General features: G+C 41.5%; 1 protein-coding gene across 1 annotated transcript in view; it reads left to right on the top strand.

Moving 5' to 3' along the window:
• The first annotated feature begins 973 nt into the window (after window positions 1-973).
• LOC140454219 (adhesion G-protein coupled receptor F2-like) overlaps window positions 974-18,192 on the top strand; it is a 66,410-nt gene continuing 49,191 nt past the window's right edge. The window contains exon 1 of the mRNA XM_072549044.1: window positions 974-1,255. Within this exon, the coding sequence (XP_072405145.1) occupies window positions 974-1,255 (282 nt within the window). The remainder of the gene's footprint in view (window positions 1,256-18,192) is intronic.

The following is an 18,192-nucleotide window of genomic DNA, read 5'->3' as shown; positions in this document are numbered from 1 at the left end:
TGACCTGTTAATAAATAATGGTCGGGAAAAATGGGCTTCCTTATATTTGACAAATTTAACACAATTACTCAACACAAACTGACTGATCAGTGAGTAAACACAAAGATGTTCAAATTCAAAACAGGACAATTTAAAAATATTTTACCTTTGTTTAGATATTTTAAAATATTTTCATCTTAAAAATTAGCATACTTCACACCACAGCTGTTACACAGTACTTTGAAACCACAAGGGTCAAGTTGTTTCTCCTGTTTTAATTAAATATTGCTTCTGCCACTGGCATGCCCTGCCTTTTAATTTCCTGGAAACTTTAATTAATGTAATGACATTACTCTCAAACAGTGATTCCAGGTCATGATGGTCTTATTTCTGCCCTATTTGCACTGCTCAACTTCCTTTGTTGAAACTGTATTTATTAATCAAATCATCATCAATTAATAAATCAGAGGTAATCACAATTTTCTAGAGTTGATGCTAAGTCACTCATCATTGCCACTTGAACTGAAAAAAAATGAAATTGGTTTCCTGGTGGCAGTTAATAGTTAAAAACAAAAAAAAACAGCATGGTGATTTGGTGGTAGGAAAGATGCCCAGTTGTGGTAGGAGCACTCTGGATACATAACAACAAATGAATCTGGTGACCTCCAAGAATAATATGAAAAAAATACAAGTTTTTAGTTAACTTCAACAGATTATACACACATTGGGAAAGACTTCCTTCTGCATATTACCCCTATTGTTTTATAAAATATTAGAATTATCATTTTATTGAGTTCATACTTTCTTCTCTCCACATAAAATCCCTTGAAGACGTTGTTGAAATTGATGCAAAGCGAAGTCTAACTCTGAATCCGACTAAATTTCTCAGCATTTGATTGAACTGATACCAGCTGTACCGTCCGTACAAGAAAAAGAACTGATGAAAGCACAAGTTAACGTCTTCAATGTTTTAAATTAGAGAAGGAAATTAGGCATGAGTTTAAAGTTTTACATATCACTCCGGGATATAGCTGTCCCACTGACCATCTCCGCTGTGCTGCCTCGGCGGTTTCTGCTTCAGGGATCCCCCCGTTTTAACCTGGGGCTAGTGGGCGGTGCCTCGATCTGCCTGAAGTCACTCTCAGTGACTCTGGAACAGAGGAGGAAGTACATTACCCGATTGGACTGGACTCAAAACTTGCCAGCGATCCTCACACGGGGCAAGAACAGCTTTGATGTAAACCGAATCAGCCTTTCTCTCGGAGGAAAATCAAAGGTAAGAAAGACTGCCCGTTTCGGAATGAGAAGTGTTCGTAAACATAAGTCTTTAAAGAAAACAAACATTAGAGCTGAAATACATTTCCAGATTGACATTGTGATAGGTGGAAGATCTCCTTTGTGTGTGATATTCAATGAGATCGTAACCTGGTTGTTAATAAACAAGTTTACCATTCACCCAACAAGAGGTCATTCGCCCTCTTCGAAATAGTCAAGCTCTTTATATCAGGGAAATATTAGAAGAGTTTGTGACAATGATATCAATGTTAAAGTCCTTAGATTGGGTTGGGATATCTAGTCGACATGGACGAGTTGGATCGAAGGCTCTGTTTCCGTGCTGTACATCTCTATGACTCTAAAGTCACCTAACTATTATTGCAGTTCGATTCTGACTTTTATATTGCTGTTGAGCGAATTCAGGTGTGTATGGATCTAAAGGTAGTGGCGTAAATTTAGATTGGTACTGATGCTCTGTGACAAAAGTGCTGGGGTTTCACATGATTTGCAGTACAACTCCAATTTGTCATTGTTATGTTGAAAACGGCTAAATTGACTTACATTGATGGAATACTTGAAATTCAGTGTTTTAATGTTACAAAGAAATAGTTGGCACTTTGTGTGCCAAAACTTTGGAAAATTAAGTTTTTGTATCTGTAGGAATAGGAATGTATGGAACTGTAGACTGTATTGGAGTTTAAAATAATGTTCATTGAATGTGGATTGTGGGTAAGGTCTGGATTTGTTGCCCATACCTAATCACGCATGAACTGAATGGCTTGTTGAAAGAGAAGTAAAGAGTCAAGTAACATTGCTGTTGGTCTGGAGTCACATGTGGGCCAGACCAGGTAAAGATGGCAGATTTAGTCGTTAGTCTGAGTCATAGCCAGCTAAAGTCTGCAGTGTGACTCAGGTCTTGACAGTTTCCCTTTGCATATTGCAGATTTTCCTGCAAAATTGTGCATCAACAGAGTCAGGATCTGAGGTTCTTATTAACCAAGAGTCTCAGAACGAAATGCCCGATGACATTCTCTAAATTTCCTTGAGCCTTTTTAGTAATTAAAGGTTATACAAATGTACAGCATTGATAAAAATAGCTGGAAATAGTTGAAATGCTGGAGGAAAAATCAAAAGGTAGAACTGTCACATTAGTCCTGCTAAATGTCCAGCAGGTCAGTCAGCATTTAAAGAGCTGAATTATTTAGCTGCAAACCATCAGTAAAGTTTTGAAATATGCTTATTTAAAATATTAAACAGTCATTACTCTCTTTCAAATGAACAGAAGCCCATGACTTCAGATCCACAGCAACATGACTGACTCTTAACTCCCTGCTGGGGAATTAGGGCTGGGTATTAAAGCTGGCCTTGCCAGCGATACCTGCATTCAGTTATACCCTGCAATATATTTCTGACCTTGGCAGTTTCTTTTTCTTTAAATTTGATATGTGACTATTATTATCAATGGAAATATTTGTATGACTTATACTATAAATTGGCTGGGAAATATTACAAGGATAGGCAGTGAACATAAAGTCGCCATAGTTTTACCAAGCCATTGGGTTGCTGTATCATTAGAGAGAGACAACTGGTGATCATTTAACTTGTGGGACACCAGACCTCAGACAAGGTGGGGGGGGGGGGGGGGGGGGGGCGTTGAGAAGGAGAGACTTCATGATAAGTATAATCACCCAGTTAAAAAGTAGCTATAGGTCTGTGTGTAGGATTTGGGGCAGCGAGATTGGTTGAGGATTAAAGCAGATATGAAGAAAAATTGATGGTCTTTCAGCACACTTGTTCTCATAAATCCATATTTCAGAAATGAGTATAAGATGTTCTGTGTGATGCAGATGAGGAAATGTTCTCTCATATTTTGTTGTGTTCTATTTGTTTTTGTTTATTTTCACAGAATATTCCAAAATTATACATAAGCCAGCAAACTCCCCAAACCCCAAATGTCACTCTCCCAGTCACCTACAAACTATTAACCAAATTGCCTTCTAAGTGTCTGTTGCATCTGCATACTTAACCTCAGTTGCTGGTGTACAAGTACACCCAAGTATCAGTGCACATTCTCCTCCCTCAATTTATAACTATTCAAATAATAATCCACCTTTCTGTTTTTGCTCCCAAAGTGAATAACCTTACATTGATTTACATTAAACTGCATCTGCCATGTATTTGCCCACTCACTCAGCTTGTTAAAATCATACTGAATGAATCTCTACATTCTCCCAACTCACTTCCCCACCTGACTTTGTGTCATTTGTAAACTTGGAGATATTAAATTAATTATATTAGCATTAAATATTATCCTAGCTCCCTGATGTAAGTGATTAATATATATTGTGAATAACTGGGGTCTCAGCACTGGTCTCTGTGATACCCAGCTAATTGCTGCATGCTATTTGAAAACTAGTCACAAACACAGCAAATCACCATTGTTGCCTTGAGTTACAGATGTCACCCAATCAGGGTTGTGAGTTTCTGCCTTGGATTCTTATGTGACTGAACAGACTAATTCTTGACCCATAGATCTTGGAGCACATGGGGAAATATATTGCTTGAAGCAGTGGGCTCCAATGACCAAGATTTGTTTCCTTTTCTTTCCTTCTCTGCCACTGCCTTGTATCATTATTAAGCTATCTGGACTTAGAGTATGATGTAGCTTTTAACATTTTGAATGGCTTATAGCAATCTCTTCTCAGAGAAGAATGACAATGTTACAGTACTTCAAGAAAAACTTCAGTGTATTTTGGTAGCATTTTAAATATCGTCCCCTGGAATACTTGCCATTGTAGATTAGAGAAAGCCGGGACTGGTGGAGAAGACACATATGAATCCTGAGGGCAGTGTTCAATCCATCGTAACTGATTTTGCAGGAGTTTTACCTGAATAGCTATGAAGCTAGAGTCCAATGGATCAGAACTTTGAAGCTCGGGCATTACTGTGGTGTTTTCGGAATGTATTGAATTCTACGACCATCATACTCTTTCTTTGAACCATGTATTTGGGGCTCATCCATATGCATACTATCCTTTCTTTGTTGGATATTGTTCTCGAGAATGTTTTGAGTTGTTGATGCTATTCCAAATGAGTCAATTTAAAAAGTATCAATAAAAATAGATTATAAAATGAGTTAATAATCTTGACTCGTTGTCTAAGAATACTTGCCAAAATCCACTGTTCACATCTAATTAAGAGAGCAGTGTTCTATTTGCCAATTTTGCTAAGCTATTATCAACTAATGACATTGGATATATTTGCCTTGTGTAACTGAGTTAAATTGCATTAGGTACACACAAATCCTGATATTTCAGTTTGTTTAGAAACAGTGCCCACATCTGAGCACTTGTTAGTAAGACTGTAATTGATTAAATTACCCCTTTTACGGCATTATTTCACTTTTCGCATGAGTAGGTATATATCTCCCTTGGAGTAAAAAGGCAAATCGGCAATACATTTGACTTTACTGTAATATGTTAATGATTTTTCAGCTTACTCATCCTGAAAATAATTTAGGAAATGCTTCTCTAAATTCTGCGTTGCTGTCTTCATGAACAATTTACTCTACTTAAACGATGAGCTTTAATCATAAGAGGTACAGTTAGTAAGTTTGCAGATGACACCAAAATTGGAGGTGTAGTCGACAGTGAAGAAGGTTACCTCAGATTACAACAGGATCTTGACCAGATGGGCCAATGGGCTGAGAAGTGGCAGATGGAGTTTAATTCAGATAAATGCGAAGTGCTGCATTTTGGGAAAGCAAATCTTAGCAGGACTTATACGCTTAATGGTAAGGTCCTAGGGAGTGTTGCTGAACAAAGAAACCTTGGAGTGCAGATTCATAGCTCCTTGAAAGTGGAGTCGCAGGTAGATAGGATAGTGAAGAAGGCGTTTGGTATGCTTTCCTTTATTGGTCAGAGTATTGAGTACAGGATTTGGGAGGTCATGTTGCGGCTGTACAGGACATTGGTTAGGCCACTGTTGGAATATTGCATGCAATTCTGGTATACTTCCTATCGGAAATATGTCTTATTCATGGACTTACCCAAATGTCTTTTAAACATTGTCATTGTGCCCACATCAGGAAGTTCATTCCACACACAAACCACTCAGATAAGAGTCATAGAGTCATAGAGATGTACAGCATGGAAACAGACCCTTCGGTCCAACCGTCCATGCCGACCAGATATCCCAACCTAATCTAGTCCCACCTGCCAGCACCCGGCCCACATCCCTCCAAACACTTCCTATTCATATACCCATCCAAATGCCTCTTAATGTTGCAATTGTACCAACCTCTACCACATCCTCTGGCAGCTCATTCCATACATGTACCACCCTCTGCATGAAAATGTTGCCCCGTATGTCTCTTTTATATCTTTCCCCTCTCACCCTAAACCTATGCTCTCTAGTTCTGGACTCCCCAACCCCAGGAAAAAGACTTTGTCTATTTATCCTATCCATGCCCCTCATAATTTGTAAACCTCTATAAGGTCACCTCTCAGCCTCCGACGCTCCAGGGAAAACAGCCCCAGCCTGTTCAGCCTCTCCCTTTAGCTCAGATCCTCCAACCCTGGCAACATCCTTGCAAATCTTTTCTGAACCCTTTCAAGTTTCTCAACATCTTTCCGATAGGAAGGAGACCAGAATTGCACACAATATTCCAACAGTGGTCTAACCATTGTCCTGTACAGCCGCAACATGACCTCCCAACCCCTGAACTCAATACTCTGACCAATAAAGGGAAGCATACCAAAAGCCTTCTTCACTATCCTATCTACCTGCGACTCCACTTTCAAGGAGCTATGAACCTGCACTCCAAGGTCTCTTTGTTCAGCAACACTCCCTAGGACCTTACCATTAAGCGTATAAGTCCTGCTACAATTTGCTTTCCCAAAATGCAGCACCTCGCATTTATCTGAATTAAACTCCATCTGCCACTTCTCAGCCCATTGGCCCATCTGGTCAAGATCCTGTTGTAATCCGAGGTAACCCTCTTCGCTGTCCACTACACCTCCAATTTTGGTGTCATCTGCAAACTTACTAACTGTACCTCTTATGCTCGCATCCAAATCTTTTATGTAAATGACAAAAAGTAGAGGGCTCAGCACCGATCCTTGTGGCACTCCACTGGTCACAGGCCTCCAGTCTGAAAAACAACCCTCCACCTCTGTCTTCTACCTTTGAGCCATCAGACTCCCATGGGGAACCTTGTTGAACGCCTTACTGAGGTCCATATAGATCACATCTACTGCTTTGCCCTCATCAATCTTCTTTGTTACTTCATCAAAAAGCTCAATCAAGTTTGTGAGACATGATTTCCCACGCATAAAGCCATGTTGACTATCCCGAATCAGTCCTTGCCTTTCTAAATACATGTACATCCTGTCCTTCAGGATTCCCTCCAACAACTTGCCCACCACCGAGGTCAGGCTCACTGGTCTATAGTTCCCTGGCTTGTCCTTACCACCCTTCTTAAACAGTGGCACCACGTTTGCCAACCTCCAGTCTTCCAGCAAATCTGTGACTATCAATGTTACAAATATCTCAGCAAGAGGCCCAGCAATCACTTCTCTAGCTTCCCACAGAGTTCTCGGGTACACCTGATCAGGTCCTGGGGATTCATCTACCTTTAACCGTTTCAAGACATCCAGCACTTCCTCCTCTGTAATCTGGACATTTTGCAAGATGTCACCATCTATTTCCCTATAGTCTCTATCTTCCATATCCTTTTCCACAGTAAATACTGATGCAAAATATTCATTTAGTATCTCCCCCATTTTCTGTGGCTCCACACAAAGGCCGCCTTGTTGATCTTTGAGGGGTCCTATTCTCTCCCAATTACCCTTTTGTCCTTAATATATTTGTAAAACCCCTTTGGATTCTCCTCAATTCTATTTGCCAAAGCTATCTCATGTCCCCGTTTTGCCCTCCTGATTTCCCTCTTAAGTATACTCCTACTTTCTTTATACTCTTCTAAGGATTCACTCAATCTATCCTGTCTGTACCTGACATATGCTTCCATCTTTTTCTTAACCAAACCCTCAATTTCTTTAGTCATCCAGCGTTCCCTATAGTTACCACCCTGACAGGAATATACTTTTCTTTAAATAAAACATAGGTGAGGCAATTTGTTTCATTTTGTTGACCTGTGGTTGATTAAATTAAAAGTGAGAGAAATGGCTCTTAAAATTGCTAAAGAGGTTCTGGGATTTGAAGATTTGCCAGGAATGTTTAGAAGGAAAGAAATAGGCCATACTTTTAGAATTAGCCACAAAGTTAGATTTGAGTTTAAACAAGGACAAAGGTAAAGCTGAAATTGTAAGGGAGTTACTCAAACACTCAGGCATATCAGAGAAACAGACAAGTGCAGTAGAGGTGGTAAAACTTAAATTACAATTAAGGAAAATGGAGTTAGAAGATAAACAAAGAGAGAAAGAGAGGAAAGGGGGGAGAGAAAGAGAGGGAAGAGAGGGAGAGAGAAAGAGAAAGAAATAGAGGAGAGAGGAAAAAGAGAGAGAGGAGGTTCTTAGCTGAGCAAAGAGAGAGAAGAAAGGGAAAGAGAGAGAGAAGAGAGAATTTGAACTTGAGAATTTGTGACTTAGTCAGCAGTCAAGTTAGTAAGAGGGAAATGAAAAGAGAAGGTAGTGATATATATAAATATGTCAAAACTGTCACATTTTGATGAGAAAGATGTTGAAGCTTTGTTTATTTCATTTGAAAAAAATGGCTAGGCAGATGGAGTGGTCTGAGGATTTTTGGGTAATGCTAATTCAGACTAAACTGGTAGGCAGAGCTAGTGAGGTATTTGCCGCACTGTCAGATGAGGGGTCAAGAGATTGCGATGAGGTTAAACAGGCTATTTTAAGTACTTATGAATTGGTACCAGAAGCATATAGACAACAGGTCAGAAACCAGGGTCAAACTTATGTTGAGTTCGAAAGATTTAAATGTAGTCATTTTGATAGATGGATGTATGCTTTGAAAATCGATAGGACATTTGAGGCTCTACGAGAGATTATTCTGCTGAAGGAGTTTAAAAACTCATTTCCAGAGATGGTAAGAATTCACGTGGAGGAACAGAAAGTTCAAGAAGTGAGAAGGGCAGCAGAATTAGCAGATGAAGATATGTTGGTGCATAAGACAAGCTTCCGGCCAGAATTTGAGAGAGATAGAAGTTGGGAGAAGGGGCGATCCTACATTATGAAACCAAGAGTAGAGAGTACTGGTAAGAATTTACCACAGGGTAAAGAAGAAGCTCAACAGGGTGGGAAGGAAGTGAAAGGCCTCAGGTGTTTCCACTGTGGTAAAGTGGGACATGTAAAGTTACAGTGCTGGTCATTAAAGAAAGGCACTGTGGGAAAAGATATGGTAAAAGAAGCTAAGCCAGTGGCATTAGTGAAGGTCGTAAAGGAGACTCCAAGAAGAGCCAAGGAGCTGCAGGAGGGTGCACAGCCTAGGCAGGGGCTGGATATGGAATTAGTACCTTATCTCTACAAAGAATTTGCCTCTGTGGGTAAAGGTTACTCAGAAAGAACAGGGGGAGAAGGATAAGAAGTTATAATTTTGAGAGATACAGGAACTAACCAGTCGCTGACAGTAAGAGATGAGCGAATAAGCACTCTTTCCGATCTGTTACCTGAGAGTATGGTAATTTGGGAGATTGATGGACAGAAATTTAGCAATCCCCTATGTAAGGTTAGGCTGGAGTGCCAACTAAAGACTGGGGATGTTACAGTGGGAGTGATTGGTAAAGTGTCAGTTCCAGGAATTCAGTTTGTTCTTGGGAATGATTTGGCAGGATCCAAGGTGGGAGTGATACCCCTTGTTGTGGGAGTGGCATCCCTTGTTGTGGAGAAGCCCAAGGAAGACCAAGAAACTGAGGAGTTAAAACAGAAATGTCCTGGTACTTTCCCAGACTGTGTGGTAACCAGATCCCACTATCGTAAGTCACAGCACAAAGTGAAAAAGGAAAGAAAAAGATGAAGGAGTTGAAGTTCAATTAGCAGATACCCTGTTTGACATAATGGTGCAGAAAAAGCCTGAACAAGAGAGGGTCAGACAGAAGTGTTTAGTCCTGAAAGGCTAAGGGTGTTGCAACAGCAAGACAATATGATAAAATATATATATGTGGTTGCGTACTCCGAAAAGGAGGCAGAGAATATTCTGGAGGGTTATTATCTTAAAAGTAGAATTCTAAGATGGAAATGGAGACCACGGCAGGTTAATGTAGAGGAGAAATTGACCAAAGTTGCCCATAGCATACAGACAGAAGGTGTTATGGGTTGCACATGAACTATCTGTAGGAGGTCACCTCAGGGTACGAAAGACACAGGCTAAGGTACAAAAACATTTTCATTGACCTGGAATGCACAAGGATGTGGTTAACTTTTGTCAAACGTGTCATACATGCCAAATGGTAGGTAGGCCACAGGCGGTAATAAAACCAGCACCTTTGTTGCCAATTCCCGCATTTGAAGAACCTTTTACATGGGCTATAATTGATTGTGCAGGTCCCCTCCCAAGAACTAAAAGTGGGAACTGGTACTTGTTAACCATAATGGATGTGTCTACCAGATTTCCGGATGCAATTCCATTGCAGAATATCAAGGCAAAAAAGGGTAGTAGAGGAATTAGTAGCTTTCTTCACAAAGTAAGAGATATTCAGTTGGCCCAAGGGTCCGATTTTACTGCTAGGCAGTTTAAGGAGGTTATGGATAGCTTAGGTATACCGCACTTTTATTCCACTGTGTACCATCGTAAATCCCATGAAGCTTTAGAAAGGTGGCATGTTGAGAACATACTATCAGGATTACCCAAATGATTCGGATAAAGGTATCCCATTCGTATTGTTTGCCATTAGAAATTCCCCAAACAAATCTACTCAGTTCACTCCCTTCGAGTTATTATTCAGACATGAAGTGAAAGGTCCTTTGAAATTAATTAAAGAAAATTGACAGGACCAGTTTCAGAGACCTCACACTTAGATTATGTATTGGAGGTGAGGGAGAGATTAAATTGAATAGGTGAATTAGCTAAACAGCACCTAAAGAGGCCCAGTATAGAATGAAGCAGGCGGCAGATAAAAGCTTTGAGACCCGGACGTTTCCAGAGGGGATGGCGTGTTAGTACTGTTACCAGTGATAGGAGATCCCTTCAAAGCCAGGTTTAGTGGTCCGTATCAAATTGAGAAAAGTTGAGTCAGGTGAATTATCTAGTAAAGATGCCAGATAGAAATAAAAGGTATTGGACATGTCATGTGAACATGTTGAAACCATATTATACTAGAGAGAAAGAACTGGAGAAACAGGTGTTAGTTACTGCCCTGCAGATTAAGGAATCAAATCTGATTTGGATTTTGAGGTGCCTCAAAACAGATTTAAAAATGAAGAAGTCCTTGAGGAGTGGGATAGGTTAGTAAGCCTCAGGAGCATAGAACGCAGTTGAAAGATTTGTTACTGCAGAATAAGCACATATGCAAGAATCAGATGGGGAGGACTAATGCTATTGTATATGAAGTAGACGTAGGGTATTGTTCCAATAAAACAACACCCCTATTGGCTTAATCCTTTCAAAGCCAGACAGGTCCAGATGGAGGTGGAGGCCATGCTCGACGAGGACATCATCGATTCAAGCCAGAGCGAGTGGAGTTCACCAATCGTCTTAGTTCCCAAATTGGCTGGGACTCAACGATTCTGCATGGATTATCAGAAGGTCAACGCTGTTACAAAACTGGACTCATATCCAATTCCTAGATTGGAGGACTGGATCGCGAAAGTTGGACAAGCCAGTTACATCACCAAGTTGGACTTAAAGCGTTGTTACTGGCAGATACCTTTATCAGAGACGGTGAAAGAAATTTCTGCGTTTGTAACTCCAAATGGGCTATATTAGATTTAAGTGATGCCCTTTGGAATGAAGAATGCACCGGCCTCATTCCAAAGACTCACAAACAGAATTGTGGCTGGGTTAACAAACTGTGCAGTCTTTTTGGACGATGTAATGATCTTTAATAAGTCCTGGAAAGATCGCATGGTATAGTTGCGGATCTCTTTGACTATGAGACGCAAAATTGGTAATAACCTTAAATGAAACTGAATTCGCAAAAGCAGAGGTGACATTCTTGGGACATAACATCGGTCATGTAAGGTTGACCCCATGGAATGGAAAGAGGAAGGCCATCAAGGAATTTCCACGGCCAACCTCGAAGAAAAGCTTCGATTCTTTTTAGTGTAGTGGCACCGTTAACCAAATTGCTGAAGAAGAACACAAAGTTTCGGTGGACTTTGGAGGCATTTGACCATTTGAAATCAATGTTAACCACCACACCAATTTTAGCGACACCAATATTTTCAAAACCTTTTAAAGTCGCCAGTGTTGCTAGAGTTCAAAGTTTGGTAGAAGATTTGTAGCTCGGATGCTCGTTGTTGTGGTTCTGTTCGCCGAGCTGGGAATTTGTCTTGCAAACGTTTCGTCCCCTGTCTAGGTGACATCCTCAGTGCTTGGGAGCCTCCGGTGAAGCGCTTCTGTGCTGTTTTCTCCGGTATTTATAGTGGCCTGTCTCTGCCGCTTCTGGTTGTCAGTTCGAGCTGTCCACTGTAGTGGCTGGTATATTGGGTCCAGGTCGATGTGTTTGTTGATAGAGTCTGTGGATGAGTGCCATGCCTCTAGGAATTCCCTGGCTGTTCTCTGTTTGGCTTGCCCTATAATGGTAGTGTTGTCCCAGTCGAATTCATGTTGCTTGTCGTCTGTGTGTGTGGTTACTAAGGATAGCTGGTCGTGTCGTTTCGTGGCTAGTTGGTGTTTGTGTATACGGATCGTTAACTGTCTTCCTGTTTGTCCGATGTAGTGTTTTCTGCAGTCCTTGCATGGGATTTTGTACACTACATTAGTTTTGCTCATGTTGGGTATCGGGTCCTTTGTTCTGGTGAGTTGTTGTCTGAGAGTGGCTGTTGGTTTGTGTGTTGTTATGAGTCCTAGTGGTCACAGTAGTCTGGCTGTCAGTTCAGAAATGCTCCTGATGTATGGTAGTGTGGCTAGTCCTTTGGGTTGCGGCATATCCTCATTCCGTTGTCTCTCCCTTAGGCATCTGTTGATGAAATTGCCAGGGTATCCGTTTTTGGCGACTACTTTGTATAGGTGTTCCTCTTCCTCTTTTTGTAGTTCTGGTGTGCTGCAGTGTGTTGTGGTCCTTTTGAATAGTGTCCTGATGCAACTTCGTTTGTGTGTGTTGGGGTGGTTGCTTTCATAGTTTAGGACTTGGTCTGTGTGTGTGGCTTTCCTGTAAACCTTTGTGGTGAATTCTCCGTTCGGTGTTCTCTGTACCATCACGTCTAGGAATGGGAGTTGATTGTCCTTTTCTTCCTCTCTAGTGAATCGGATTCCTGTGAGTGTGGTGTTGATGATCTGGTGTGTGTTCTCTATTTCTGTGTTTTTAATTACTACAAAGGTGTCATCCACGTATCTGACCCAGAGTTTGGGTTGAAGTTGTGGTAAGACTGTTTGTTCTAACCTTTGCATTACTGCTTCTGCTATGAGTCCAGAGATCGGTGAGCCCATGGGTGTTCTGTTGATTTGTTCGTATATTTGGTTATTGAATGTGAAGTGTGTTGTGAGGCACAAGTCCAGTAGTTTAAGTATGCCATCTTTGTTGATAGGTTCGACGTCCTGTTGTCTGTTACGTCTGTCCAGCAGGTTGGCTATTGTTTCTTTGGCTAGTGTTTTGTCGATGGAGGTGAACAGTGCCGTTACATGGAATGAGACCATAGTTTCTTCCTTGTCTATGTGTATATTTCTGATGATGTCCAAGAATTCCTGTGTCGATTGTATAGATTGTCTGGATCCGCTGATCAGGTGTTTCAGTTTCTGCTCTAGTTCTTTGGCCAGTTTGTGTGATGGTGTCCCTGGTAGTGATACTATGGGTCTGAGTAGGATGTCTGGTTTGTGCACTTTGGGTAGTCCATAGAATCTGGGGGTGTTGTTGCTTTCAGGTTTCATTCTTTGTACTCATGGCACTATAGCACTCATCCACAGACTCTATCAACAAACACATCGACCTGGACCCAATATACCGGTCACTACAGTGGACAGCTCGAACTGACAACCAGAAGCGGCAGAGACAGGCTACTATTAATACCGGAGAAAACAGCACAGAAGCGCTTCACCGGAGGCTCCCAAGTATTGAGGATGTCACCTAGACAGGGGACGAAACGTTTGCAAGATAAATTCCCAGCTCGGCGAACAGAACCACAACAGTGTTGCTAGAGACATAGGAGATAGAGCTGTACTCCTACAGGAAGATGAGGAAGGGATTGAAGTTGATTATTTTTCGAAGAAGCTCAACATCCACCAGAGGAAATACTCTACACTCGAAAAGGAACTATTGAGTTTGGTACTGGCCTTGCAACATTTTAACATGTATGTCACGAAAAATGTGTTGGAGATGGTTGTGTGCACGGATCACAACCTGCTTACATTCGTAGAATGCTTTAAAGGCAAGAATGAGACTGTTTTGTTGGAGACTTATGTTACAGTCTTTTAAGAATGTAATCGCAGATGTGTTATCGCGGATTTAACTGATAAAGTTTAGATGAGATTTGTATTTATTTAATGTTTTATGGGAAGAAGTTAAGGTGAACTTTAGATTAAAGTTATTGGTATGTTAATGTAATGTATTTAAAGAATCAAAAAAAAGAAGCCATCTTTACATTATGATGGTTCATTTTTTTTTAAGGGGGAAGATGTTCTGAAGGTGTGGGTGTACTATACCTTTAAGAAAGTTAAAAGCTAGCAGAACTACCTGACAGCACCAACTGTTCTGAACAAGATACAATGTAACCTTTTGGTCCAGCAGCTAATGAAGCTGGTTGCCTGGAGACAGAAACAAATCTGAATTACGCCAATCAGTTTAAATTATAAAGCAAAAAATACCCAGCTCCAATCAAGTTTTAATTTAGTATATTTGCTGTGTTACTGGTTTAAATTAAACAGGAGGGTTTGTAACAAGCATAAAATATTTGACAATGTCTCATCTGAGGACTGTGTGGACTGAGTTAATTCATTGCTGCATCCACAATTGTCTCCCAATCCACAATGTAATTGAAGCATGAATGAAGGGAGTTCCCTGGTCATTGGTTAATTTGAAAAATATAAGGTAGCGTCTGTAATGAGGTCAGCCAGGTGGACCTCATAGAATATAAGTTTTCTGATTGGAACAGGTTAACAGCCCCTTTCAGGGAGATCTGGCTGGCACGTTTGAGCAGGACTGTCAGAGGTTCTGTTCACTCTGAGTGCTGGCTTTGAGGAAGCTGGAACAGTGCCAGGGACTCTCCATATGTAAATAAAGGGTGACTTGGTGACAGGAGACCAGCCTCTGTGCAATTATTTCAATGGCAATGAGAGAAAAAAAATCCCGCCTGAAGAAATTCATTCGCAACAGTCATCTTTGAATTGAGGTAAGTATTTCTGGCATCATGCGATTGTTTGGGAAGCTTGACTTGTTCAATCTTGCCATCGAAGACTGGGGCCAATATGTGGAAAGAATGCACTGTCTTTTCTGGACAAGTCATATTGGGACAGACACGAGGCAACAAATAATTCTCCTGGCAGCTTGTGGTCCGTCAGCTTTTTGGTTATTAGGACCCTAACGTTTCCTGAGTCACCAGATGCTAAAACCTTTCAAACATTGATGGATTTTCTTAAGGGATTTTATGAATCTAAGACTCTAATTCTGAGATGTTGTCAGTTTTACTTGGCAATTTGAGAACCAGGGGAATTCGTGTCGGGATTTTTGACGAGGTTAAGATGACTCGTCTTCCCTAAGGCATGGCTTTTAGGGAAGTGAGGGAGCAGCTATCATCCTCTAAGGTGCTGTCACACTATGATCCCAAATGAGATCTAGTGCTAACAAGTGACACCTCCACATTTGGTATTGGGGTAATGTTGCACACAGATGGCCCAATGGAGAGGAATGCCTGATTGCATATGCTTCTTGGACTTTCTCTGATGCAGAGCACACATACACCCAGATGGAGAAGGAAGATTTGGTGATCATCTTTGGTGTGAGAAAGTTCCACTAATTCCTTTATAGATATAAATTTGTAATAGTAACAGACCAGGGACCCCTGCTAGGGCTACTCAAAGAGAACAAAGGCCACCCTTAGCTTCAGGTTGAATTCAGCAGTGGGCCCTCATTCTAAGTGCATACCACTACAAATTGGAACACCGTCAGGGAGGCCAAGTAACAAGCCAACAGGGATGCCTTGAGCTGCCTCCCCCTGGCAGATACATTACTTTGGTTTTGCTACGAGAAGACTCCATTCTGTATTTAAACTTGCTGGGCATCCTTCTGGTCACCACTGACAATATCAGACTGTGGACACGCAAAAGTCCAGTCCTAGCAAAACTAAAACAGCTGGTGGTGATGGGCGAAACAGGAGGGCCATCACAACCAGAATTAAAATCATTCTGGACCTCGTGAGACCACATCAGTGGATAGAGAACGGGGACAAGGATGATTGTCCTGAACAAAGGTCACTGCAGACACTCACTGAACTCCACCAGGGTCATCCAAGGGTGTCCAAAATGAAGGTGTCAGCAGCAAGTTATGTCTGGAGGCCAGGACTGGATGCAGACATTGCTGCATTGGTGGGGCAGTGCCCAGAGCACCAACAAGTACAAGTACATTCATGGGAACACCTGGGTACACCTTGGACTCGATTACATGTCAGCTATATCGGTCCTTTCATGGGCTCAATGTTCTTAGTCATTGTGGACGCCTAAATGGTTGGATGTGTTTAGATTAAATTCACGAACACAGGGATGACAATAGAAAAGCTGTGAGCATCTTGTGTAATACAGAGGCTTCCAGAAGTGTTGGTCACAGATAATGAGCCATCATTTATCAGCAGGGAATTCAAGTATTTCCTAATGTCCAATGGCATTCAACATATAAGGATAGCTCCATACCACCTATCATGAGCCTGTTAACCTGTTCCAATCATGGAGCCCTGGCTGACAGATTCAAATAGAAGTGTCAGACATCCTGTTCACTCTGAGAGCTGGCTCTGAGGAAGCTGTACCAGTGTCAAGGACTATGCACGTGTAAATAAAAGGTGACTCGGTGGTGGGATCCCAGCCTCTGTAGAGTTATTTTATATAAGATTCAATGAATAGAGTTTTCAGGCAATGGCATTTATGACAAAGATTTCCAGGTCTTCCATCAAAGAAAGATGAAATAACATCCATCTTCTCTGATCAAAATATCATCCATGATGGTATTGACTGAAAAAAAGCAAAGTTATAACCTGAACATGACACCTAGCAAAGTGTCTTCTCCAGTCAACTCACATGTGTACCTGCTGCAGGAATAATTTGTAAGTGGCAAAACAGATTCCATTCTCTTGATTGATGCCTGCTCAGAGCTCTGCTGCTTTGCACTGTTGCTGATATGGGATATTTAACCCACTCTCAGTTCATAGTGGCTGCTTGCTGTATAGCTAAAACCCTTTTACTCTTTTTCCCTTCAAACTACAATCTGTGATATCATGAATGTCCCCTGTTGTACTCTCTCTTTTAGTTTTGACTAATTTTTGATACTTCTTCTTATAAATGAACCAAAGTTTATTCATTGGATGGCTGTTGTTGGGAGTTCATTGGAGGAAATTCAGGAGGCACAGATTGAGTCCTGCAAAGGTAGCGTGCCTGGTTCAGATAGGGATTGGAGGAAGTACGTGTTCAGGCCAATTCCTGCTGAGAGTGCTGGGTCTGGGGGTGTGACTGGTATATGGGATGGGTGGGAGTGAGGGGCAGGACCAAAGGAATAAGGGTTAGAGTTAATTGTCTGTGGGTTGTTGAAGGGAAGGTCTTGGTGGGTCAGGGATTCAGTTTAACAGCCACCAATGAGTTCGAGAATGCTTTAATTCCTCTAATTTTTCCTGGGTAACAGTTCAATGTCTCCGAAGTTTCAATGTCAGGAGGAATTCCCACAAAGTTAGCGAGATCGAAACTTCTTCGTGATCCCAATAGTTATAGTTCAGCAATGACCATCTTCCCATTGGAAGGTTTGAGACAGTGATGTGCAACATGATAACACATTGCTGTTAATTGGCTATATTTAGATAGCATCCTCCCTAATGTTGACTGACTTGCTGAATGTTGCCTAAATTTTCACCCAACAAAGGAGCAGCACTTCGAAAGCTTGTGATTTCAAATAAACTGTTGGACGATAACCTGGTGTCGTGTGACTTAGTCCATCCCAGTCCAACACTGGTATCTCCACATCATGGCTGCCATTTCTTTCATTGTGTCTATGTTATTCTTTTAAGTGCCAAAATGATCAGACAGACCCATATTTCTGTGATGAACACCAGTTAACAATGGTGCTGTCAGGCAGCATTTGTGGAAAGGGAAACAGCATTCATGTTTCACATTGACTTCCAGTTCAGATGAAGGACCAAAGATTTAACAGTTCAGAATTAAGGCCAATAAAAGCGGGAGGGGAAAGAGAGAAAATGCTCAGAGGTTTGATGTTGACTGAGCTGCTGAATATTGCCAAACCTTTCTGCCTTTATTTGAAATTCAGCAGCATTTAGCTTTTGTATAAGTGCTTTTTAGATTAGATTACTTACAGTGTGGAAACAGGCCCTTCGGCCCAACAAGTCCACACCGCCCCGCCAAAGCGTAACCCACCCATATCTCTACATGTACATCTACATCTACCCCTTACCTAACACTACGGGCAATTTAGCATGGCCAATTCACCTGACCTGCACATCTTTGGACTGTGGGAGGAAACCGGAGCACCCGGAGGAAACCCACGCAGACACGGGGAGAACGTGCAAACTCCACACAGTCAGTCGCCTGAGGCGGGAATTGAACCCGGGTCTCCAGCGCTGTGAGGCAGCAGTGCTAACCACTGTGCGAATATGACAGTGT

This window comes from Chiloscyllium punctatum, chromosome 3 (assembly GCF_047496795.1).
Source record: "Chiloscyllium punctatum isolate Juve2018m chromosome 3, sChiPun1.3, whole genome shotgun sequence".
NCBI lineage: Eukaryota > Metazoa > Chordata > Chondrichthyes > Orectolobiformes > Hemiscylliidae > Chiloscyllium > Chiloscyllium punctatum.
The sequence above is the reverse complement of the archived record's forward strand: the minus strand, read 5'-3'. Positions and strand labels throughout refer to the sequence as shown.